General features: G+C 38.5%; 1 protein-coding gene across 1 annotated transcript in view; it reads right to left on the reverse strand.

Annotated features, from left to right (window-relative positions):
• The window catches only part of PDE3B (phosphodiesterase 3B), a 179233-nt gene extending 151432 nt beyond the window's left edge, over positions 1–27801 (reverse strand). Inside the window, exon 1 of the mRNA XM_040456792.1 lies at positions 26750–27801. Within this exon, the coding sequence (XP_040312726.1) occupies positions 26750–27724 (975 nt within the window). The 5' untranslated portion in view covers positions 27725–27801. The remainder of the gene's footprint in view (positions 1–26749) is intronic.
• Between the last annotated feature and the right edge of the window lie 6 nt (positions 27802–27807).

Below are 27807 nucleotides of genomic sequence, written 5' to 3' on the forward strand. Positions count from 1 at the left end.
CTGAATGCCTTCCCCCTAGATTTAGAACAAGGAAAAGAAAGATGTTGACTCTTCTTTAGCATAGTACTAGAAATCCTAACCAGTTCAAAAAGGCAAGAAAAAGAAATAAAAGGCACACAGATTAGAAAGGATATTAATATTGTTTACATAGGAAAATCTCAAGGAATTTATAAAAACTACTCCTATAACTAATAAGTGAATTTAACAAGGTCACAGGATACAAATTCAGCACACAAAACAATCATATCTTTTTTTTTTATTTTTTTTTAATAATCTCTACACCCAACATAGGACTCAAACTCATGATCCTGAGATCAAGAGTCACATGCTCTTCTGACTAAGCCAACCAGGCACCCCAACAATCATATTTCTACATACTAGCAATCAACAATTAGAAACAAAAATACAAAAAAACACCATTTATAATAACTCCAAAAAATGAACTATGTAGATGTAAATCTATCAAAAGGTGTACAGGATTTCCATGTTGAGAATTACAAAACACTGATGAATAAAGTCAAAGAAGACCTAAATAAACAGAGAAATAATGCATATTCATGGAATAGAAGACTTGACATAGTGAAAATGTCAATTCCACCAAAACTGATTCTATAGGTTTAACGAAAGTATAATCAAAATCCCAAATTTTTTTGTCAATACAAACAAGCTAAGTCTAAAATTTATATGAGAAGGCAAAGGAACAAAACAATTTTGAAGAAGAAGGCAATGCAGTATTATCAAAGGGAAAGATACATTGACTAATGGGATAGAATAGAGAACCCAGAAATAGACCCACATAAATATAGCTAAATTGGGGCACCTGGGTGGCTCAGTCAGTTAAGCAGCCGACACTTGGTTTCGGCTCAGGTCTTGATCTCACAGTTTGTGGATTGGAACCCCAGCATTGGGCTCTGCACTGACAGCATGGAGCCTGCTTGGGACTCTGTCTCCCTCTCTCTCTGCCCCTCCCCTGCTCGCTCTCTCTCTCTCTCTCTTTTTTTTTCTCTCTCTCTCTCTCTCAAAAATAAATAAATAAACATTTTTTAAAAAGTCTTTATGGCACAAAAAAGGACACTCAGATCAATGGAACAGAATAGAAAACCCAGAAATGGACGCACAAACCTATGGCCAACTAATCTTTGACAAAGCAGGAAAGAATATCCAATGGAATAAAGACAGTCTCTTCAGCAAGTTGTGCTGGGAAAACTGGACAGTGACATGCAGAAGAATGAACCTGGACCACTTTCTTACACCATACACAAAAATAAACGCAAAATGTAAGACAGGAAGCCATCGAGGAGAAATCCTCGAGGAGAAATTCTCGAGGAGAAAACAGGCAAAAACCTCTTTGACCTTGGCCACAGCAACTTCTTACTCAACACATCTCTGGAGGCAAGGGAAACAAAAGCAAAAATGAACTATTGACACCTCATGAAAATAAAAAGCTTCTGCACAGTGAAGGAAACAATCAGCGAAACTAAAAGGCAATTGACGGGATGATAGAAGATATTGGCAAACGACATATCAGATAAAGGGTTAGTATCCAAAAATCTATAAATCAAAATCAACACCCAAAAAACACATTATCCAGTGAAGAAATGGGCAAAAGACATGAATAGACACTTCTCCAAAGAAAACATCCAGATGGCCAACCGACACATGAAAAAATGCTCAACTTCACTCATCATCAGGGAAATACAAATCAAAACCACAATGAGATAGCACCTCACACCTGTCAGAATGGCTAAAATGAACAACACAGGCAACAACAGATGTTGGCAAGGATGCAGAGAAAGAGGATCTCTTCTGCACTGCTGGTGGGAATGCAAACTGGTGCAGCCACTCTGGAAAACAGTATGGAGGGTCTTCAAAAAATTAAAAATAGAACTACTCTAGGACCCAGCAATTGCACCACTAGGTATTTATCCAAGGGACACAGGTATGCTGTTTCAAAGGAACACATGCACCCCCATGTTTACAGCAGCACTATCAACAATAGCCAAAGTATGGAAAGAGCCCAAATGTCCATCGATGGATGAATGGATAAAGAAGATGTGGTATATATATACAATGGAGTATTACTCGGCAATCAAAAAGAATGAAATCTTGCCATTTGCAACTATGTGGATGGAACTAGAGGATATTATGCTAAGCGAAATTAGTCAGAGAAAAACAAGTATCATATGAATTCACTGATATGAGGACTTTAAGAGACAAAACAGATGAACATAAGGGAAGGGAAATAAAAATAATATAAAAACAGGGAAGGGGACAAAACATAAGAGACTCTTAAATATGGAGAACAAACAGAGGGTTACTGGAGGGGTTGTGGGAGGGGAGATGGGCTAAATGGGTAAGGGGCACTAAGAAATCTACTCCTGAAATCATTGTTGCACTATATGATAACTAACTTGAATGTAAATTTAAAAAAATAAATTAAATTAAAAAATAAAATAAAAAATAGTCTTCACAAATATATATACGTATATACATATATATGTACACATATGTATATGTACACATATATATATGTGTGTGTGTATATATATATATATATAGCTAACTTGATTTTTGACAAAGGCACCAAGGCCATTCAATGGACATCTGTATGTAGAAAAACATGAACCCAAACTTAACTCTTTATACAAAAATCAATTCAAAATAGATCATAGATCTAAAAGTAATATGTAAAATTATAAATCTTTTAGAAGAAAACATAAGAGAAAATCTTCATGACCTGGAGTCAGGGAAAGAGTTCCTAAACATGACACCTAAAACATGACCCATGAAAAAGGAAAAACTGATAAACTGAACTTCATCAAAACTTAAATCTTTGCTCTCTGAAAAATAGTTCATAGAATGAGAAGTCAAGCTACAGAGGGGAGAAATATTGACAAATTACATATCCAACAAAAGACCTGAACCCTTAAACCCACCTCTCCAAAGATGATATATAATGGGAAAAAGAAAAAAAATATTCAAAATCATTAGCAGCCATTAGAGAAATGCAAATTAAAACTCTGATGAGATACCATTACACATATTCAAGTAATGAAAATGAAAAATGATAACAATACCAAGTGCTGGTGAGGGTGTGGAGCCACTGGAACCTTCATACATTACTGGTGAGACTGAAAAATGGCACAACCACTCTGGAAAACAACTGGCAATTTCTTACAAAGTTAAACATATACTTATCACATGACCTAGCAACCCTACTCTTAGGTATTTATCCTAGAGGAATAAAAACTTATGTTCACACAAAAATCTTTATATGAATGTTGATAGCAGTTCTAGTCATAATCAACATATTTGGAAACAACTCAAATATCCTTCAACAAATGAATGGATAAACAACCTGAGGTACATACAGCCAATGGACTACTACTCAGCAATAAAAAGGAGTACGTTACATACAACATCTTAGAAGACTCTCAAAGGCATCACGCTAAGTGAAAGAAGCCAATCTCAAAAGGTTCCATGCTGTTTGATTCTGACATTCTCAAAAAGGTAAAACTACAACGAAAGAGGGTTAGTGGTTGGCAAGGGTTAGGAGAGGAGAGAAGATATGACTACAAAGACATAGTACAAGAGAATTTTGGGGGGTAAAGGAACTATTTGGCATTCTGATCATTATGATGGATCTGCAAATCTGTATTCATGTCTATAGTATATAAACCATTACCATATAGAACTACATGCCTAAAAAGTCCATTTTATTATGGTAATTTACAATTTTTAATTAAAAAATATAAAAGGTAAGCACCTAAGGTCTGGGGGAAGGAGTAAATGAGACTGTTTGTAATAAAGCACTTTGCATAATGTCAAACACATAGGAAATGCTCATCATATAAGTTATTTCTATTAAGTCCTAACCTGAAAAGGTAAAGATCATGGGCTACCTCATCCTGTACCATGGGCCTCATAACAAAGCCTGGATTACTTCCCCAATCTTCAGAGTGATTTGGCTTTAGAAGAGACTTAAGATAAGAAGAGGTAAGCTTCTTCCCTTTTTCAGACGAACTCAGAATGTATTCTCAAATGATAAGACCAAAAAACTATAATATATAATCGAATTTAAGTACCACCTTTCTTATCCTAGGTTCTACTTCTGGTTTTCATTTTATTAGGGTTTATATCAGAAAAAAAGAAAAATAAGACTAGAATCCTATTACATAAACCCACAAATATATTACCAATGGGTTTTAGACAAGGGTGCAGAGACAATTCAATGGGCGAAGGAAAAGTCTTTGTAACAGTGCTGGAACAACTAGTTATCTACATGGAAAAAAGAAATCTTGACCTTCAATCCATACACAAAAAAATTAATGCAAGTTAGAACACAGGCCATAAAGCTCTCAGAAGAAAACATAAAAGACTTATCTTTGAGATATTCAAGTAGACAGACAAAAGTTTCTTAGAATATAAAAAAAGTACTGGGGTGCCTGGGTGGCTCAGTTAGTTAAGCATACGACTCTTGATTTCAGCTCAGGTCATGATCATCACAATGTGTGGGATCAAGCCACACATCAGGCTCTGTGCTGACAGTGCAGAGCCTGCTTGGGATTCTCTCTCTACCTCTCTCTGCCTCTCTCCTGCTCGTGCTCTCTCTCAAAATAAATAAACAAACTTTAAAAAAAATAAAATAAAGTAACACAAAATAAACAGGTAAGAAAGACCTGTCAGCACAAATAAAATTGAGTGTTAAGAGCAATAACAGATGCACAGTAAGAGGGAAGTGACTCAATTTTGTCAAGACAGAAAGCAATGAAGAAGGTCTAATGTAGCCGCAGTTTTAAAATAATGTACCCATGCAACTCTGTAAAAATTAGAGTTGCAAAAACAAGGGAATGTAAGACTTAAAATATTGTTATGTAAAAGAAGTTGAGATTAGAAATGACTTTTTCTATTTTCATGATGAAAGGCAATGTCTTTTCCTCAATCCTAGGTTTCTATGAGGAGCAATCTTCCCTAATAACTCTGGCCTCTCTCTATTCCCTCACCGTTTTGTTTTTTGTTTTTTTTTTTTTTCCTAGAAGGGGAATAGGGACTTACATGATTGGGAAATTTAGACTACAAGAGTTATGTAAGCATAACTATATCCATGTATGTACTGTTGGGAGCCTACCTGCTACCTGGAAAGAGTACTCCAGTGCTCCTCCATGGTTAGGCTTCTCTACAAATAGGAAGGACATTCCTGGCCCCATCCTGCCTGTGACCAGGTACGTCTATTTAACTCTAGGGTTCAGTATTAAAAAAAAAAAAAAAAAAAAAAAAAAAACTTGCCTGAAAAGTAAGGCAAGTCCTCCAGTATAAGCTTTATCAGGAATAAAGGTGGTATTCTGATAACTTATCTGTCATTCTTTTCTTAATTTGTTCAGAATTTGGGCAGGGAATCTGAGCCCCCCTCAGACATTATAATATTACAACGTCCTTCTGTCTAATTTAAAATCTTCACTTTTATCTTACGGTAAACTTCTGGGTGTTGTATCCTTACATGATTCTTCTTCATAGCCCTCATAGCTCCTGGCAGAATGCCTTAGCAGTGTCTGCTGAAGGAACGAATTTTCAGGTATTAAAGCTAATTCTATATGGTGCTTATTTTTACAAGAGAAGAAAACAATAAATGACATATAATGATACATATTGGCATTTACTAATGTGTATGTAGGCACTCCTGCCCTTAAGAAAATTATTTCCCTGTATACTTGTAAAAATTCACACCCATACATATTTTTGTCCACTTTAAACCATTACCATTTACACAGTGGAAGATCTTCACAGAACTTCATCTAAACGCACAGTGCCTAAGGCTGACTGGAGTGAGAAACGGGGTTAGGGGAGCTGCTCTACATACACCATTTCTCTTCCTTCTGTTCTCTTATCTTGTCTCCCTCTTACCATCCCTGGGGTGGGGCTGCATAGCTGTCAACATGGTTAGTAGTGAACTATGAAGCAACAGTTATGGGTGAAGTTCCAATATACCTCAAACTCCAAAATGACAAACTGGAACAAAAAATTATAGGGGATAGGAAGTTAGGGTTGCAATAACGGACAAATTCTTTATCTTGCAGACCAAAGGTTCTTAACCTTGACGTCCGAAACTTCAAAACATAAGAAACCCCCAATAAACCCTTTCAATCCATTTTTAAATCATCGTTAGTATCTTTTCTTTGTTGTCCTAATACTGGCAATTGCTAACAGAATTTCCCCCATATAGTCCCTTATACAAGACTTTTCTACTTAATACAGGTTGCAAGAGAACTGGGGGTGTAATAAAAAGGTATTGTTTGAAAGATCTAAATTTATTAGCCTTACCACTGATTTTACAGTAATTTGGCATAAACTGCGAAGCAATTTGAAGATGAAAATTTTAACTATTAGTAACAAAACAACACCAACAATTAACCTATTGAGAGTTTGCCAGGTACCAGACACTGTTCCGGGAATTTTCCAGGCTATTAATTCATTTAATTCTCTAACAACACCTCACATCAGTGAGACAGATGTGATTACTACCCCTAGTTTTACAAAGTTTGTTAAATAACATGCCCAACATCCTTAAGTGGCAGAAATGCCTTTTAAACCCAAGCAGTCTGAGGGGCGCCTGGGTGGCTCAGTCGGTTAAGCGTCCGACTTCGGCTCAGGTCACGATCTCACGGTCGGTGAGTTCGAGCCCCGCGTCGGGCTCTGTGCTGACAGCTCAGGGCCTGGAGCCTGTTTCCGATTCTGTGTCTCCCTCTCTCTCTGCCCCTTCCCCGTTCATGCTCTGTCTCTCTCTGTCTCAAAAATAAATAAACGTTAAAAAAAATTAAAAAAAAAAAATAATAAACTCAAGCAGTCTGGCTTTGACATTGTGCAACAGAACTTCCTATTAATGAGAATACCAAAGATTGGAACTCATCTCCACCTACAGTTCTTCCTTTACTCAAGGGTAACATGGAACTATGATAAAAAATGACAGTAAGAGTAAATACAGTCATAGATAACCACTGTGAACTCACAAATGTACTAATGAGAAACACAAAATAGAAATGTTGGAGCCTTGTTCTCAGGGAGCTTACATCCTAGGGAGCACGCGCATACATAAGAAAACAACAAGCTGTTGCCCGAGAAAGCCAAGCTTTTTTGTCACTTCTCCCAAGTCAGCAACTTTCCATTCTCTATGGTAGCTACTGATACTAATGATACTACTAACCTTTCACACACCCAGACCTGAAATGCCTTCATACTGAGAGTCTCACTTTCCGAATTTTTCCTTCCAGGGTAAATGCTATTGTTTTCTACTGATTCAGTCCTAGCTCATTCATTCTCCCGTCGCAAATTAGGCACTGCTGGTAATGTTTTATAACATCACGGTTGCTTAGTTTTACCTATGTATCTGTTATCAGCATTTCTTCTTGATTTCAGTTCTTTGTGCCTGAACCATATGTATTTTTGGTGAGACACATTCCCAATTTTTGCTGGTCTCAAATGATTTTAATTTGTTCTCTTCCCAGAAAGTTTTGCTGGACATTGATTTCTAGTTTGACCAGTTGTTTTCCCTCAGCACACGAAGGGTGACACTCTACTGCTTTCTGGGACCACTGCTGCTATTAATAAGTCACCTTTCAGTATAATTGTCACTCATCTTTTTTTGTAGTTAATGTCTCTTTCCTCCCTGACTCCTTTTAGTACTTCTCTTTTTTGTGTGTTCTGAATGTTGCAATGATACATCTGGGGTGGATTTCTTTTTATTTTGCTTAAATTCAGAGGGCTTTCTGGCTGTCAGTTGTATTTTTCATCAGAGCTATAGAATTCAACTTTACACCCATTATCTCCTCAAATATGCCTGTTTTCCATTTTCTTACAGCCTTTCAGAACTTCATTTAAATCCATGTTAAATTTTTTTCTCCTCATTCTCCAAGTTGCTCTATTTCTCTTAACTTCCATCTCTTTTTTTCTCTGCAGTGTTTCTCTGCAGAACTTTCTATTTTATTTCGTTAAACATATTAACATTTCCTATACCTAGTAGATGACATTTCTGACCTCTGAAGACTTTCGGGGTGTGATTTTTTTTTTTTTTTTTTTGCTGTATACTTTTTTTCTGCATGTTCATACTCATTGTGCCTTGTTTCCTTGCATGTTTTATGGATATTTTTTAAAATGTTTTTTAAACTTTTTTTTTAACATTTATTTTTGAGACAAAGAGAGACAGAGCACAGGTGGGGGAGGGGCAGAGAGAGAGGGAGACACAGATTCGGAAGCAGGCTCCAGGCTCTGAGTCTTTAGCACAGAACCTGACGCGGGGCTCGAACTCATGAACTGTGAGATCATGACCTAAGCTGAAGTCGGACACTTAACTGACTGAGCCACCCAGGCGCCCCTATGGATCTTTGATGAATGCAGTGCTCAATTTTTATCTGTGGGAATTAATTTGAGGAATTTGAATTTACTCCTAACAATCACCTGGGACCACTTTACATTTTTCACTTGTGTTTTCTCAGTCTGCATATATAGCATTAATTTCAGTGAAAAAACTAAGTAAGTACTTTATTATTCCAATTATAATTCTGGAAAGGGCAAAAGTATGGAACACAGTAAAAAGATTAGTGACTGCCAGGGGTGGGGAGTGGGGAAGGAATAAATACGTGGGCAGAGGATATTTAGGGCAGTGAAAGTACTTTTTATTTTCCGTAATGATGCATACTTATCATTATACATTTGTCTAAACCCATAGATTGTATGTACAACACCAAGAGTGAAACCTAGTGGAAAGTATGGACTTGGAGTGATTACGACGTGTCAATGTAGGTAGGCCCTCAGTTGTACCAAATCTTGTGGGAGATGTTAATAATGGAACAGACTATACCAGGTTGAGGGCAAAGTGTATATGGGAAATTTCTGTACGTTCCCCTCAATTTTCCAGTGAACTTTAAACTCCTCTAAAAAAAAAAAATCAAGTCTTAAAAATAATAATGACAACTTAATTAAGCCTTAGTTTTCAAATTTTTTAATTAAATGAGAACCATAAAGATTACACACACACAAACACAAACTGTTAGAATAAACAAATTCAGGAAAGCTGCAGAACACAAAATCAACACATATAAATCAGCTATACTCTACACACTGACAATGAGCAATTCAAAAATAAAATTAAGAAACAAGTCCACTTACAATAGCAGGAAAATAGATACTTAGGAAAAAACTTAACCAAAGAGGAAAAAGTCTCATACACTGAAAACTATAAAACGCTGCTCAAAGAAATTAAAACACAAATAAATAGAAAAACTAATAAATACAAAGATATCCCATGTTAATGGATGGTAAGATGTCATATGGTTAACATAACACTATTCAAAGCAATCTGTGAATTCAAAGCAAAGCCTATGAAAATTCCAACAATGATTATGCTAAGTGAAATAAATTAGTCACAAGAAGGTAAATACTGTAGGATTCCACTTCTATGAGGTATCTAAAGTAGTCAAACTCATAAAGACAGAAAGTAGAACGGCAGTTATCAGGGGCCAGGAGGAGGCAGAATACAGAGTTATTTAATGGTTATATATTTTGTTTAGGTAGGTAAGAAACGTTTTAGAGATGGATGGCAGCTATGGTTGCACAACAGTGAGAATGTACTTAATGCCACTAAAATGTACACTTAAAAATGGTTACAATGATAATTTTTATGTTATGTGTATTTCACCACAAAAAAAGAAAAAAGAAAGAAAAAAAGAAAAGAAACATACAATCCTCCAACACTAAATCAGGAAGAAATAGAAAATCTGAACAGGTTGATTATTAGTAACGAAACTGAATCAGTAATCAAAAGACTCCCAAGAAACAAAATCCAGGACCAGATGGATTCACAGGTGAATTCCACCAAATATTGAAAGGACAGTTAATACTTATTTTCCGCAAACTATTCTGAAAAATAGAAGGAAAAGGGAAGCTTCCAAATACATTGTGCAAGGCCAGCATTACCCTGACACCAAAACCAGACAGTACAAAAACAAAAACAAAAGAAAACAATAACAACAAAACAAAATAACAACAACAAAAACCACAGGCCAGTATCTCAGATGAACATAGATACTAAAATCCTCAGCAAAATACAGCAAACTGCATTCAACAATACATTAAAAGGATCATTCGCCATGATCAAGCGGGATTTATTGCAAATAAACAGCAAAACAAAGATGGCTCAATACCCACAAATGAACATGATACACATTAACAAAATGAAGGATAAAAATCACATGACCATCTCAATAGATACAAAAAAAGCACTTCACAAAATTCAACATCCATTCATGATAAAATGCTCAATAAAGTCGGTTCAGAAGGAATACACACATAAAAAAAAAGTTATACATATATGAAAAACCCACAGCTAATATTATACTCAATGGTGAAAAACAGCTTTTCCTTTAAGACAAGAAAGCCCATTCTCATCACTTTTTATTCAACATAGTATGGGAAGGCCTAGCCACACAATCAGACAAGAAATAACTAAAAGGCATCCAAATGTATAAGGAAAAAGTAAAACTCACTATTTGCAGATGACATAATAGTAGACACAGAAAACCCTAAAGACTCCACCAGAAAACTATCAGAATAAATGACTTCAGTAAAGTTGTAATATACAAAATAACATACAGAAATCTGTAATGTTTCCATACAATAATGAAGTAGCAGAAAAAGATACTAACAAAACAATTCCAATTACAATAGCACCAAAAAGAATACAATACATAGGAATAAACTTAATCAAAAAACTGAAAGATCAGTACTCTGAAAACTATAAAACACTGATGAGAGAAAGTAAAGATAAAACAAATGGAAAGATATTCCATGTTCATGGACTGGAAAACTGAATACTGCTAAAATGTCCATACTGCCCAAAGCAATCTATAGAACCAATGCAATTCCTATCAAAATATCAATAGCATGTTTCACAGAACTAGAACAAATAATTCTAGAATTTATATGGAACCACAAAGACCCCAAATAGCCAAAGCAATCTTGAGAAAGAAAAACAAAGTTGTAGGTATCACAATCCCAAATTTCAAGATATCCTACAAAGATACAATGATCAAAACAGTACGGTACTGGCACAAAAAGAGACACATAGATCAATAGAACAGTACAGAGAACCCAGAAATAAATCCACATTTGTCACCTAATCCATAACAGAGGAGGCCAGACAGTCCCTTCACTAAATGGTGCTGGGAAAACTAGACAGCTACATGCAGAAGAATGAAACTGGACCACTTTCTTACACCACATACAAAACTAAACTCAAAATGGATTAAAGACCTAAATGTGAGACCTGAAATATAAAACTCCTATAAGAAAATATAGCCAGTCATCTCTTTGACATCAGCCTTAGCAACATTTTTCTACACATGTCCCCTCAGGCAAGGGAAACAAAAGTAAAAATAAACAATTGAGACTACACCAAAATAAAAAGCTTTTGCAGAGCAAAGGAAGCAATCAAGAAAACAAAAAGGTGGGCACCTGGGTAGCTCAGTCGGTTAAGCATCCGACTTCAGCTCAGGTCATGATCTCGAGGTTTGTGAGTTCAAGCCCCACGTTGAGCTCTGTGCTAGCAGCTCAGAGCCTGGAGCCTGCTTTGGATTCTGTGACTCCCTCTCTCTTTGCCCCTCCCCTGCTCACGCTCTGTCTCTGTCTCTCAAAAAATAAACATTAAAAAAAAGAAAAAAAAATTTTAAAAGGAAACAAAAAGGCAACCTACAAATGGGAGAAGATATCTGCAAATGATATATCTGATAAGGGGTTAATATCCAAAATATATAAAGAATTTTTAAAACTCAACATCAAAAACACACATAATCTGATTTAAAAATGGGCAGAGGACCTGAATAGACATTCCAAGGAAGACATACAGATGGCTAACAAACACACGAAAAGATGCTCAGCATCTCTAATCATCACGTAAATGAAAATCAAAACCATAAGGAGAAACCACCTTACACCTACTGGAATGGCTAGTATCAAAAAGACAAGAAATAACAACTGTTGGGAAAATGTGGAGAAAAAGGAACCCTTACACACTGCTGCTAGAAATATAAACTGGTACAGCCACTGTGGAAAACAGTATGGAGGCTCCTCAAAAAATTGAAAATAGAAATACCATAAGACTCAGTAATTCCACTACTGGGTATTTACCCAAAGAAAATGAAAACACTAATTCAAAAAGATATATATTTTTTAAAGATTTATGCACCCCTATGTTTAGTGCAGCATTATTTACAATAGCCAAGATATGGAAGCAACCTAGGTGTCCATGAATAGATGAAGGGATAAAGAAAATGTGGTACGTGTATACAATGGAATATGACTCAGACATAAAAAAGGATGACAGCATGGTTGGGCCTAGAAGGTATTATGCTAAGCGAAATAAGTTGGAGAAAGACATATATAATTTCACTTACATGTGTAATCTAAAGAACAAAACAAATGAACAAACAAAAAGGGAAGAAACAGACCCATAAATACAGAGAACTGCTAGCTGCCAGAGGGGAGAGGGAAACAGGATAGGGTAAAATAGGTAAAGGGGAATGGAAGGTACATGCTTCCAGTTACGGAATGAATAAATCATAGGGATGAAAGGTACAGTATAGGAAATACAGTCAATGGTATTGTAACAGTGTTATACAGTGACAGATGGTGCCTGTGCTTCTGGTGAGCACTGCATAACATATAGTTACCCAATCACTATGTTGTTTGTACACCTGAAACTAATGTAACACTGCATGTCAACTATTCTTCAATTGAAAAACCCCCCCCCCCCCCCCTGGGGGAGGGGGGAGGGGAGGGAGGGTACCTGTCAGGTTCAGTTGATAGATCATGCAACTCTTGATCTCATGGCCTTGAGTTCAAGCCCCACACTAGGCATAGAGCTTACATTAAAAAAAAAAAAAAAAAAAAAAAAAAAAAAAAAGGGCCCTCTTGTTATATGTTACTATATTTTATTCCTCTTCAATTCCCTTGAGCCAAAGTCAACATAGGCATCCCATATCCACAGCCATATTTATTTCTCATTTACCCTTTCACTGGGGGAGTAACACTTTGGGTCTCACCTAGATTCCTGAGTTTGGACTCCAGATTTTATCTCTTGAGCCTGGCCATATCTAACAGAAGCAAATGTTCAAAGTCTCTAAGGATGGTGAGAAACTCTTCCAGTGAAAGCTGGTTTTACTGTCTGCTTCCCTCTCAGAATTCCTACTGAAGGACAGCAGAATATGCCATCCCCAAATATGCCACTTTGGCATACTGAGTACTTTGAATTAGCATAGAAAATACAGTCAATAATACTGTAATAACTTTGTGTGGTGACAGATAACCACACTCATCATAGTATTTCATCAGGTACCTTACTGTCAAGCCACTATGCTGTTTACCTGAAACTAATATAATACTGTATGTCAACTACACTCAATAAAAAATAGAAATTTAAAAATAAATAAAAATAAAGGTACTTGAGAAACAGCTAGTGCAAGATGGACAGTCTAACCCTCCTTTGCCTCCCCCACCCTCAAAGCAGGAGATAAATCTCCAGTGTGAAAGGTACCTCTCCCAGTGCCAGGAGAGTAGAAAGCATCCTTATCACCAGAGATGGGAAATTAGAGCCAAGAAGGCTGTATAAACAAAAACTTGTTACTTCTTCACCAATTTACTACCCCAAGCCCAAACCTCTTTGTCTTGTCAATTCCTCACACATGTATTGTTTCTTTGTCTAAAGGGTATAAAAGATTCCTTCTTTGGTCTCTTCTTTGAGTTTCGTATTTGTATGGGACTCCTGCATATGCAGTCAAATTTGTTTTTCTACCGGTAATCTGTTTTATGTCAATTTAATTATTAGACCAGGCAAAGAACCTAGAAGGGAAATGTTTTCTACCCTACACTACCTTCAGTTCTTTTTTGGGATCTGAGATTTTCTTACTCAGTGATTCCTTTCAAAAAGTATTCCATAAAATGTTTAAACCTGTAGTTTAGTTGTTTCAGCCGGGAGAGTTCTTAGGGATTTGTTTACACTGGTAAATGGCACTCAGCATATTATGGTATTTTCTCTGTACTAGCTAAGTGATTTAGAGCTAGTTAATTTGCCTTTCTGCTTTAGTGTCTAGCTGCAAAACAGGATCCCAATAATTATTTCACAGGGTTGTTAAGACTAGCACATAGTAAGTACTTGGTAATTACTACATCTTATGATAATCCCTCTTTTCTGATCCTGGGTTACATTACTTTATTGCCTATATTATTTTTACCACTGATATTGACATTTCTGATAAAGGACTTAAACCTCTCTTTTAGTTATTAGCATTGATTGGTCACTCAAAGTGAACAGTTTGCCTGATTTGACTATGTTTTGTGTGACTTTTCAATCTCTTAGTTGAAAAGAAGTTATTTATCTCCATACACACTTAGAGTAAGGTAGAAATCACACCAGAATAACTCTTTTTTTAAGTTTATTCATTTTGAGAGAGAGAGACAGAGCACATGAGAGAGACAGAGTACATGAGAGACAGAGAGGGACAGAGAGAATCCCAAGCAGTCTTCCTACAGCCAGTGCAGAGCCTGACACGGGGTTTGAACCCACAAACCATGAGATCATGACCTGAGCTGAAACCAAGGGTTGGCTGCTTAACTGACTGATTCACCCAGGTGCCCCTACACGGAGTAACTTTAACACAGAGAACAAACTGAAGGCTGATGGCAGGGGGAGAGGGGAAAATGGGTGATGGGCATTAAGAAGGGCACTTGCTGGAATGAGCACTGGGTGTTGTATGTAAGCGATAAATCACAGGAATCTACCCCCAAAACCAAGAGCTCAATGTATATACTGTATGTTAGCCAACTTGACAACAAATTATATTAAAAAACTAAAATAAAATAAATTTTAAAAAATTATTTTTAAAGTCATAGGAGGTAAATTTTTTCATAGGAGTGAAATTTTTTTAAATTCATTTTTGACTTATTTTATATCAAGAAGAAACATTCTTTGAAAATTAAAGGTCAATTGTTAATTACTTCTTGAAGGCTTTCCAATACTCGGAGAGAGTTAGTTGTTCCTTCCATACTGTTCCCATAGTACCTTGTTTATACCTCTGCTATGTCACTTTCCACACTGAATTGTAATTATTTACTCACATTTTCTCTCTGCATTAGAGTTTGAGCTCCTTGGAATACAGACCTTGTGCTTAGTATCTCCGGAGCCTAGCACATATAAAAGGCAATTTGCAAATATATACTAACTCTGATCAAATTAGTTTTCCACTACTTTCCTACATTAACTCTTTAGACATTTGAAATATCCTTTCTCTCATGTATACCTTTTGTTGTTCCTTTGGTAAGTAATTCTATCTAATTTGAAAAGTTCTATTCTCCACCTATGTTCTCATGAATATGAAATGCAAAACGCAAACTGCAAACTATGAGGCGGAAACTGACAAATCTACCAGCAAAGTGAGATTTTTTTATTTTTTAATGTTTTATTTTACTTTTTTATTATTATTTTTTAATGTTTGTTTTTGACAGAGAGAGACAGAGACACAGACAGAGCATGAGTGGGGGAGGGGCAGAGAGAGAGGGAGACACAGAATTTGAAGCAGGCTCCAGGCTCTGAGCTGTCAGCACAGAGCCTGATGCAGGGCTGGAACTCATTGATGGGGAGATCATGACCTGAGCCAAAGTCGGAGGCTCAACTGACTGAGCCATCTAGGCACCTCAAGCTTTTGTTTCTTAAGTTTATGCATTTATTTTTTTTTATTTTGAAAGAGACAGAGCACAATCAGAGAAGGAACAGAGAGGAGAGAGAATCCTAAGAAGGCTCCGTGCTGTCAGCACAGAGCCCACAGAGGTGAGGGTCGGGGGGAGGGGTGGCACCGCGGCTGGATCTCATGAACTGTGAGATCAGGAACTGAGGCGAAATCAACAGTAGGAAGCTCAGCCGACTGAACCACCCAGATGTCCCAGTAAAGTGAGATTTTTCATATTCTCTCCAGTTACTAATGGGTCAAGAAGATTTTTTTAAAAAGTCAATAAGGACACAGAAAACATGACAAGAACATTTTACAACATTTACCTACCAGACAGCCAACATTGTACCTAAAAATTGAAATATATATATTATTTTCAAGCACACGGAACAGTAATGAAAACTGATCATATGTTAGGCCACATCTTTTGCCCACAAGGCAATTAAATCAGAAAACAACCATAAAATAACTAGAAAACCTGCATGATTAGAAATTTTTATGATTTCAAAGCAACTTGTTAGTCAAAAGGGAAATCAAAATGAAAATGAGAAAATGCTTAGGGCTGAACAATAACACTGCTACACACCAAACCTTGTGAGAGTCAACTAAAGCAATATTTAGAGAAATGTATAATCTGAAATGAATACACTAAAAAGTCTCAAAATTAACGGGCTTAACATCTCAATTACAAAGTTAGACAAAGAACAAGAAAATAAGCTCAAAGAGGGGTGCCTAGGTGGCTCAGTCAGTTAAGCATCTGACTTTAGCTCAGGTCATGATCTTGCAGTCTATGGGTTCCAGCCCTGAGTCAGGCTCTGAGCTGTCTTCCTTCGGATTCTGTGTCTTCCCCTCTCTCTCTGCCCCTCCCCTGCCTGCGCTCTGTCTCTCTGTCTCTCTGTCTCTCTCTCTCTCAAAAATAAATAAACATTAAAAAAATTTTTTAAGAAAAGAAACTCAAAGAAAGAAAAAAATAACAATAAAAGTAAGAGCTGGTACAAATAAAATAGAAAATAAGTACCAATCCAAGGAGTTGGTTTTTTAAAAAGATTAAAAAGCAAATAGAGGCAGGTCACCTGGTGGCTCAGCTCGTTATGCATCCAACTTCAGCTCAGGTCATGATCTCACGGTTTGTGAGTTCAAGTCCCACGTCAGGCTCTGTTCTGACAGCTCAGAGCCTGGAGCCTGCTTCAGATTCTGTGTCTCCCTCTCTCTCTGCCCCTCTCATGGCTCACACTCTGTCTCTCACTCTCTCCTTCAAAAATAAATGAACATTAAAGAAAAAAACTTTTAATAAAAAAAAAGGAAATAGAGGCACCTGTGTGACTCAGTTGGTTAAGGGTTCCCCTGTTGATTTTGGCTCAGGTCATGATCTCACAGATGGTAGGTTCAAGCCCCACATTGGGCTCTGCACTGACAAAGCACAGCTTGCTTGGGATTCTCTCTCTCCCTCCCACTCTGCTTCTCATCCACTTGTGCACATGTGCATGAGTGCTCTCTCTCTCTCAAAAAAAAATAAACTTAAAAAAAAAAAGCAAATGAACTTCTAGCAAGGCCAATTAAGAAACAAAGAAAAGAGATACAAATGATATTAGAAATGAAAGAGAGGGAGCCTGGGTGGCTCAGTCGTTTAAGTCTCATTTGGCTCAAGTCATGATCTCCTGGTTTGTGGGTTCAAGCCCCATATTGAGCTTTCTGCTGTCAGCACAGGGCCCGCTTCAGATCTTCTATCTGGCCTCTCACTGGCCCTCCCCTGCTTACATGCATGCATGCACTCTCTCTCAAAAATAAATAAACATTTAAAAAAAAGAAAAAGAGGACATTAATGCAGATGCTGAACAGACTAACCAGATAATAAAAAGATATTATGAACCAAGAAAATAAATTTGAAAAGTTACATTAAATAAATTCCTAGAAAAATATCACTTAAAAATTTCAATCAAAAGCAAATTCTTCTCTAAACTGTTCAAAAGATTTATTGCAATGATGATCCCAACAGGATTTTTGTGAAACTTGACAAACTTATTCTGAAATTTATATTCAAAAGTAAAGTCCAAAAAACCCCAACATACTCTTTAAGAACTTTTTAAAGAGATTTACCACATATTATCTTATTATAAAGCTATTACAATTAAGACAGTGTGGTATAGGGGCGCCTGGGTGGCACAGTCGGTTAAGCGTCCGACTTCAGTCAGGTCACGATCTCGCGGTCTGTGAGTTCGAGCCCCGCGTCAGGCTCTGGGCTGATGGCTCAGAGCCTGGAGCCTGTTTCTGATTCTGTGTCTCCCTCTCTCTCTGCCCCTCCCCCGTTCATGCTCTGTCTCTCTCTGTCCCAAAAATAAATAAACGTTGAAAAAAAAATTAAAAAAAAAAAGACAGTGTGGTATAAACACAGAGTGCATAAACTAACCAATTAAACTTAATAAAGAGCCTGGGTGGTTCAATTGGTTATGTGTCCAAATTTGGCTCAGCTCATGATCTCGCTGTCCGTGAGTTCCAGCCCTGCATCGGACTCTGCTGACAGCTCAGAGCCTGGAGCCTGCTTCAGATTCTGTGTCTCCCTCTCTCTCTGCCCCTCCCCCATTCATGCTCTGTCTCTCTCTCAAACATTAAAAATAAATTTAAAATAAATAAAAATAAAAAAATAAAGAGCCCAGATACAGATTCATACAGATACTGAATCTTCAGACATATATCTTGATATATGTCAGAGGTAGCAATGCTGATAAATGGAGAATAAATTTTTCAATAAATTGTGTTGAGATAATATCCACTGGATAAAAAATGAGATTGGATCATATGAAGCAATTCTTTATGGGTAAAAAGTTTTGAAAGGCAAAACTTTAAAATATTAAAAATTAATATAGAAATCTATATTATAACTTCCAATAGGGAAGGGTTTCATAAACAAGACACAAAGAGTCTCAGCATTGGAGCATTATCAGGCGCCTGGGTGGCCCAGTCATTTAAGCGTCCAATTCTTGATTTTGGCTCTGTCATGATCTCACAGTTTGTGAGTTTGAGCCACAAATCAGGCTCTGCACTGACAGCACAGAGCTTGCTTGGGATTCTCTCTCTCCCTCTCTCTCTGCCCCTCCCCTGCTCTCTCTCTCTCTCTCTCTCTCAAAATAAAGAAATTAAAAAAAAATAAAATAAAATAAAAATAAAGAAATTAATTAAGGGGCGCCTGGGTGGCGCAGTTGGTTAAGCGTCCGACTTCAGCCAGGTCACGATCTCGCGGTCCGTGAATTCGAGCCCCGCGTCGGGCTCTGGGCTGATGGCTCAGAGCCTGGAGCCTGTTTCCGATTCTGTGTCTCCCTCTCTCTCTGCTCCTCCCCCGTTCATGCTCTGTCTCTCTCTGTCCCAAAAATAAATAAACGTTGAAAAAAAAAAAAGAAATTAAAAAAAAGAACTTCAGTTATCAAAAGACACCATAAAAACTGAAAGAAGATATTTGCAAGTCAAACAATTAATAAAGGATTAATGTCCTATGTCCAGAATACATAAAGAACTCATGATTTATTGAGAAAAAATAAACCAGCAAAATAAAAGAGCAAAAGACATAAACAGATAAGCCCTGAATAAGAAATGTAGTCCACGGGTGCCTGGGTGGCTCTGGGTTAATTAAGCATCTGACTTCGGCTGAGGTCATGATCTCACAGTTCATGGGTTCGAGCCCTGTGTTGGGCTCTGTGCTGGCAGTTCAGAGCCTGGAGCCTATTTCAGGTTCTGTGTCTCCCTCTCTCTCTTCCCCTCCCCCCACTCGTGCTCTGTCTCTCTCTTTATCAAAAATAAATAAACATTAAAAAAAAACAAAAATAATTTTTAAAAATGTAGTCCATAAATAAAAAAAGTACTCGGCCTTATTAGTAATTAGGAAAATACAAATTAAAATCACACAGAAATACCACTTCACACCCTCTAAACTAACAAAAATAAAATCAATAAATAGGAGTCATTGGTTTCAGGGAATTCTAGCAAAAGTATAAAGGGTATAACCATTTTGAAAAACAATTCAACTTGCCATAGTCTTAGTTTTCTACTGCCACCTGTATGGGTTGAACTGTGTTCTCCCAAAAAAGTTGAAATCCTAACCCTCAGTATCTCATAAGGTGACTTTATTTGGAAATAAGGTCTGCACAGAGGTCCTTAGGGTTAGGCCCTAATCATGTATGACTGGGTTCCTTACAAAAAGAGGAAATTGGGACACAAAGACAGGCACAGAGAGAAAATGAAGCAACACAGAGAAAGTGCCATGTGAAAGATGAAGGTCAAGATAGGGGGGATGCATCTACAATCCCAAAACTGCCTAACAATGCCAGCAAGCTACCAGAAGCTGTGAGGCAGGCTCTCCCTCTGAGCTCTTGCAAAGGAACCAACCTTGATCTTGGATTTCTAGGCTCCAGAACTGAAACAATGGATTTGTGGCTCAAGCCACCCAGTTTGCGGTACTTTGCTTCAGCAACCTATACAAACTGTTGCAAAGTAATACATTCCTGTAACAACTAAAACCTCAATGGTATAAAACAACACAAATTTATTATCTCACAGCTCTATGGGTCAGGCTGGTCTGAGCTAAAATCAAGGTGTTGGCAGGGCTTCATTTCATTCAGGGAACTCTAAGGAAAAGTCCATTTCCTTGTCTTTTCCAGCTTTGAGAGGCTGCCTGCTCTCCTTGACTGCTGACCTTCTTCTATTTCAAAGCCAAAGGTGGATTAAGCGAGTCTTCTCACCCTGTATTACTCCAACCGTACAGCCACTGTCACATCTCTTCGGCCACTGTGATCTCTTCTGCCTCCTTCTTCCACTTTTTTAAGGACCCTTGCAATTCCATGGAACCACTCAGACAATCCTGGTTGATCTTCGCATTTCAAGGCCCTTAACTTAATCTCACCTGCAAAGTCCCCTTTGCCACATAAAGTAACAAATTCACAAATTCCAGCAGTTAGAACAGGCACATGTTCAGGGTGCCATTATTCTGCCTAGTAAAATTGAATAGGAGCCTATCTTGCAACTTAGCAGTTCTTCCTCTAGATGCACATATGCACCAGAAGACGTTTATAAGAATTTTCATAGCAGCATTGTATATAATAGCAAAAACTGAAAACTACCCAAGGGTCCACAAACAGTGGAATGGATAAGTAAATTTTACTATGCCCATATGATATTAAAATACTATAAAGCACTCAAAAATTAACTACAACTATCCAAATCAACATGGATGCATCTCAGAAATCATCAGAAAAAAAAAGTTATAGAAGAATTCATACAGCATGATTCTATTTACTTAAAGTTCAGATGTAGGCAATACAACATATTATTTACTTAGGAATACATTCATGGGGATTATAATAGTAAAGCTAAGTAAGGGAATTAATACTGTGTGTGTGTGTATGTGTGTGTGTGTGTGTGTGTGTGTGTGTGTGTGTGTGTATGAGAATAGATGTGTTGCCTCTGAGGCAGGGAAAAGGAGATACAAAATAGGTTACACGGGGAACTTCGAAGAAAATGAGTGGTGAGTACATGACTTTTGTTTGTTTTATTTTCTTCTTTAAACCATACCAAAATATACATATATATAGTCTTTCACATATGGCATTTCTCATTTACAAATTTAAGTGCTGAGTAAATAAATGTAAGAAACCCTGGATGCAAGTTGTCTGAAATCTAGGGAACAAGTAGTCAATGTCCTCTAAGGGATGGAGGAGGGATAAAGATCTTTATCTTATAAAGATAAAGATACCGGCTAGGTATCAATATTGGAGGGAAAATTCTAGGTTGCAAAAGAAAAAGACAGCGGGAAATACACTCCTGTGCCCAAGTTTTAGGAACAAGCTTCCAACAATCACTTAAACAAACACAGATCAACTTGTATATAATAAGGTGAACAATGTTACAAACTGTCAGAAAGACTCCGACAGAACTCAGCTCTCTTAAAGTTTTGCTTGGCTAACTAACATAGGAGTTCAGTTTGTTTTGTTTAAACTGAGAGCCCTCAGGCAAAGTAGGCAATAGTCAGTTCACTTCCATTCTTCTCACCCTCCCCTCCTTTCTCAACATGTAACATAAATGCATTATGTGGCTGGCCTCTGAAGGCACCTGAGTTTGAGACCAGCTGCATCCTACAGGTCACCCTGAAACCACATCAGGTATCAAGTGTGTCTTCAAGGTCAACACAGAGGCTTTGCTATCTCTCACTCCTATCTCCTATCTCTCTCCAGCCACTCCGCACCCCACCCACCTCTTTTAACCAAGGATGTCTTTTGTCACATAATTGGAGACAGCTGGCAAAACTATGCATTCAGGCACGCTTTATGGAAAATATAGAGGGACTAGCAGTCCAGACCTAGACTCAAGTCCTTGTGTCCCAATATTTCACAGCATAACCTGGAGACGATATTATCTCCCCGGAGTTGAATTTCTTTCCTTTCTACAAAATGATATTTCAGGGTTACCTGGGTGGCTCAGTCAGTTAAGTGTCTGACTCTTGATTTGGGCTCACGGTTGGTGAGATTTTGCCTGGAATCAGGCTCAGCACTGACAGCACAAAGCCTGCTTGGGATTCTCACTCTCCCTCTCTCTCTGCCCTCCCCCACTCCTTTGCAGGCTCATATTCTCAAAATAAACTTGAAAAAAATGATATTTCAATTAGATAAATTCTAAATCTCTTCTATCTTCTATAGCTATACAAATATACTCATGTTCAAATAAACTTGTTCAGCAAGTATAGTCTGTTCTTGTTTTGGCTAGGGGTATAGGAAAGAAGTAAAATGTGCTAGGGAAATGGGCTGACACAGTAATTGGGAATAAGGAAGGAGAATAAGAAGGGCCTGCCTGAGGAGGATAAAAAGTCAGAGGACAATGAAAACAAACTTCCTACGGGTTTACTCATGGTTGACCCTATTTACCTTTCACTCAGTGTGGAAAAACATAAACTATGGAGATGTTACTATTTCATACGATATAATGAAAATATTCTATCTCAGGTCATGACTGCCTCACGTGATTTATTTTTATACATGGCCATCTCTGCTATAATGGAGCTTTGTCCTCTGCTTATACATTAATTTGAGTATCACTGTACTTTCTAAAGATTCTTAATCCTATCTGTTTCTTAAAGGAAATTTTAACCAGTGTGAATGATAGAAGCAGAAGAAAAAAAGTCCACAAGTCAATAACAATAAGCAGTCCTCAAACAGCTAGAGCCAGTGATGGATGTGAGGAAGGGGTGTTCGTTCAGTAAGTCCCGCGTGGCTTTTTAAAAAACAAAACAAACAAAAGGCTAAAAGCAGGTTATAAAGGACTTTGTAGGCAAGGGTCAAGAGCATGAACTCTATCCTGTGAACAATAAAAAGTCTAAGAGATTTTTAAGAGTGAGTGATTTGATTAAATCTGTGATTTCTGAAAGATAATTCAGATGGCAGAAGACATATTTACAAAATAGAGCATAAAATCATTACATAGGTTGATATTTTACTACAAAAATATTAACATGAAATGAGAATAAAACGCTCACTCATTAAAGCCATAAAGTAAATTTCACAAATAGTACAGTATGAGTAAAGAAATTCATAGTGGAGTTTGCCTTGCAAATTCCTTAAGGGGGTAAATAATCACTTAAACTTTAAAGTCTTTTTTAAAGGCCTACCTACTACATGTGTATATCTCTTTCATATAAAATTAACACTTTAAATAATATTTATGGGCTTTAAGGCCACAGAATTTTTAAATATTTACCTAACCATTTAGAAAGCACTTAGCATTTTAGGTATAGAAAAATATCTCACACAGTAACTTACACCTTTCAAAACCTCCTATTTAGCTAGTCTATCACACACCAAATCATCTGGTTGAGAAGCTGAAAACTACATTGTAGAATAAACAATTAAAATGGCATAGATATGTAGTTTGTTATACTCTGGTCAATGCCTCTATGTAGACAACTGATTTTTTTTTTCTTTTAGCTTCCTATTAGTTTCAGCTGACTGCTGGCAAATGCACCACAAACCGAGTGCTTCTTTCCATTAACCCGAGAGGACACAGTCAGCAGTAACTAGATTTAAACTTTAAATCTCTAAATGCTTTGCTAAAAACAACAAAAACCCTTAGCTAAGAAATGACACATACACAGCATTTACATCAAGTACCACCAGTCTAATTATGAAAATCAAGTGTCTTGCAAACATATGCCATTAATTTTCAACATCGTACCTAATATCCCAAAAGTTAAAAATTATTTTAAATACACTCTGACACAATTAAAAGCATTTATATGAGTTTTCAATTGTTTTTCAAAGATGTTCATAAAAACATTTAAGTTCTTGAAGAAATCAAAGTATAATTTTGATATCAATCCAAAAATGAATCCACATACACTTTTTTAAAGTGCTCTATTCAAAAAGTAGAATATCTGTTCATCTTTTCCAATTAGAAAACATAGCTTATTAGTATCAACATTCAACATTTAAGTAAAACGTCAAGAACTACTAATTTGTAACGTTTTAGTTATACTTTTATTTATACCTTACTAAAAGAAATGGATTCTAGAACTGAACAGTACTATAGAATTAATCTACTGGGATCCCCTAACTTGACAGGATACTGAGACTCACTCGCTTACTTGTCCAAGATCACACAGTAGAGCCACGACTTAACCCTTGACTCTCTGCCTATGAATTCAGGACATTTCCCCCTGTATCAAGTTCTACTCAAAATCTTTTTTGCCTTCCTTCACTTTCTGAAACAAAAAGGCGACTTCACAATTGTCACATACAAAGTTCACCACTTTGAAAATCAGAAAAATCTCTTGGTCTTTTAGTTCCGTGAAAGTGCTAATTTCTCCTTAACTTCTTTAACCTAATAAACATGCAAACAAAAGCCACAGACCCACTGTTAGACTTCAGGAATTTAGCATAAGTAAAAATGAATGTTAATTATAATCTTTGCAAAGTTAAAAATATCTAGTAATTTGTAGTAATGCCAAAACAGTACTACTTTATGACACTGAATGTTAAATAGCCACGTATAAACCCTTGAGCTAACATCATACATTGAAGACCCCAAAAATGGTTTCTACTCATGTGAATACGGGTTTTCTAAAATAAGAAAATACGCCCTTTTTAAAAGTGAAATTGTGTTTTCCTCTAATACAAATAGTAAAGGAAGCAACCTAGCAATAACAACACCACGGCACCTAGCTGAAGGCTGAGAAAGGTTACTGTTGGTAAAAGAGGACCAGACTGGGATTAAGACGACCAGAGATCTTCAATTTACAAGAAAACAGCCATAACTGGCTATACCAACAGATTACAATTAAAATACATTACAGTGCAATACTGTTAAGTACAGGAAAATTGTTTACAAACGTGATGAGACTGCTAAAACACTTTTCTGGTATGAAAAAATGCAACCTATTCACATATAGGTTGCCATTCCAGCCTGTGAAAAGAGCCGAAATGACTTTGCTCTGCAGCTTTTCTCCCAACAGTGTTTCTCCTGGCACACATCTTTCTAAGCATTGTCTAGACAGCATCGCTGGCTGTAAACTTAGAAAACAAAAGGCATAACACTTTTTGAACAATTCTTTCTAGCATGTGGCCCAGTAAGTACAGACCACAAAAGCGGCCTCTGAGAGAACGCTTTTCAAGAAAGCAAAGTGTGGTCTCATTGGAACCTTTCAGATCAGTGTTAAACATAAAATCAATGTGGTAGCTTGAAGACTATTAAAAAGAGAGCATCGGACATAGTAAGAACAAGAAACTTCTGTTTCAAATACACTGGGTCCCAGTGTAAAACATAGCACTGGTCAAAAAGCCTGAAAACCAATGGTGTAGACTCCTACTCTCCTACTTAAAACCTCTACACTCCTCTTTCTAGCTGCTTAGAAAACAGCATTGAAAACTGAAACGTGTAGGTTCAAGTCCCAGCACCGCCACTTACTGGATGTGGGAAGTAGTTGGGTAACTTCTATAAGCCTCAATTTACTCATCTCTAAATTGAGGTTGTCATCCACATTACAGAGCTTTTGTGAGGATTTGAGAAAATATATGTAATATTTTGCATCTAGCAAATGTTCAATGAATAGCAACTATATTTGCTGATTTCTTGGTGACATAGGACAAGATTTCTCCAAACTACATAAAGAGCAACTTTTCCCTGAGGGTAATTTCAATTCCTTTAAAAAAACAAAACAAACAAACAAAACCATGTAAACCTAGAGGGGGGGGTAAATGGAAATACTTCTGGCATCTTTCCAGACATTACTAAGTTTAAAGGTTAAATTGTTACAACACTCTCCTAATTATGCAACAAATACCCATGGACAAGAGTTAGCCTGTAAAAGATTATGATGGCCTATACTACTGAAACTGAGAGAGGTGGGGACGAATCCCTTAAAAATTATTCCCAACAATCTTTTCATCTACACTAACAAGCCTCAGTTCCACAGCTCATCCCTGTTCATTATAGGATCTCGAATTCGTCCTCTCGATTATCAAGAATGAAACCGCACTGATTAAAATTTATACACACACACACGCGCGCGCCCATACACACCCACACACACACTTGTATTCAATCTAATTGCTATATGTGATCATTGGAGAGATACCATCATTATACCAGCAACAGACAAACAGCACCAAAAAGACATAACTCAGTGTGTGCCAAAGTGGCGAGTCGTCGATCTATTAAACCGCAAATAACTCACCTCATTCTTCTGAGAACTCTGAGAACAAAGTCTTTAAAAGTTGCAATACGATCAGTCTGCGATTTCATTTCTATTCCAAGATAAAAGGTACTTCTGCACGTTTACAAAGCTTCCGGTAATTTAGCATTTCTTTCCAGAACAAACCTGCCCCCACCCCCACCCCCACCCCGCAAACCCTGGAAGCTAACGTGCTTTCAAGAACGCTAATTCAAGCTGGGAATCGAAGCGATAAAACCGCACTCGCTTCCTTCCCAAGCCGTGCTTTCTGGTACCATACCTGTTCGCGGGAAATGCAAGGCAACGAAGGTCTCCTGAACATCTTGGAACTGCCGGAGTAACCGGCCGAAGTTTCTCCGAACGACACGCAGCTGGACCTCCTGCGGGGTCTGATCACAGGCACTTTGTCCTCGGCGGTACCGGCCAAGCGAGGGTGATGAGGGGCTTCCCTGATCTGGAAGAAGTGATCCAAGCCCAGGGCCAGCAGGCAGCCGGCGTCCCCGACCAGGCAGGCGAGCAGCGGCCTGAGGGCGGCGGGCAGCGACCCGAGCCCGGTGAAGGAGACCCACCAGACGAAGCTGGAGAAGAGCAGCACCAGGATGCCGTGCCGGAGCCTGGCCGGGTGCGCGAGCGTCAGCAAGCCCACGCAGCTCAGCGCCGAGAACAACCTGCCCGCCACCGCGGGGGGCGTGTGCTGGGCCGCGGCGGGGGGACCCCAAGCCCAAGTCCACGCCTGCCACGCCAAGAAGTCCCCCAGGTAACAGCAGGCTGGCAGCGCCAGCAGCCACCAGGCGCCGCCGCCGCCGCCGCTCCGGCCCGGCCCGGGGCCCCTCTTGCTCCGGGTCAGGAAGCAGGTGAGGAAGAAGAAGGCACTGGCGATGCTGAACAGGGGGCTGAGGCTGTGCGAGCACACGCTCAGCACGGTCCGCAGCCGGGCGGCCCCGGCAGCCCAGCTCCCGGGCCCCGAGCCGAGCAGCAGGGCGAGGACAAAGGCGGCCAGGGCGCCCAGCAAGAGGCGCGCCCGGGCGGAGGGGGAGCCGCGGCGCGGCTGCTGGGGGGAGGCCGGCGGCGGCAGTAGCAGCTCCACGTTGCAGAAGCGGCAGAGGTGGAAGAAGAAGCCACGCGGAGGGTCCTGCCGCAGGGGGCTCACGCAGCTCTTCACGTAGCCGTTCCTCAGACTCTCGGGGGGCGGGCCGGCCCCGTCCGGCGCCTGCGGGCACCGCATGGCTTTGGCGTCTCGCTCGTCCCTCCTCATGGCCGGGACCCGGGCTGGCCGCGGGGCTCGGCACGCCCCTCTCGGACCGCGGCGGCCGCTCGCGCTCCCTCAGCACCCCCGGC

Source organism: Herpailurus yagouaroundi, unplaced genomic scaffold (assembly GCF_014898765.1).
Source record: "Herpailurus yagouaroundi ecotype Mexico unplaced genomic scaffold, PumYag 218, whole genome shotgun sequence".
Classification (NCBI taxonomy): domain Eukaryota; kingdom Metazoa; phylum Chordata; class Mammalia; order Carnivora; family Felidae; genus Herpailurus; species Herpailurus yagouaroundi.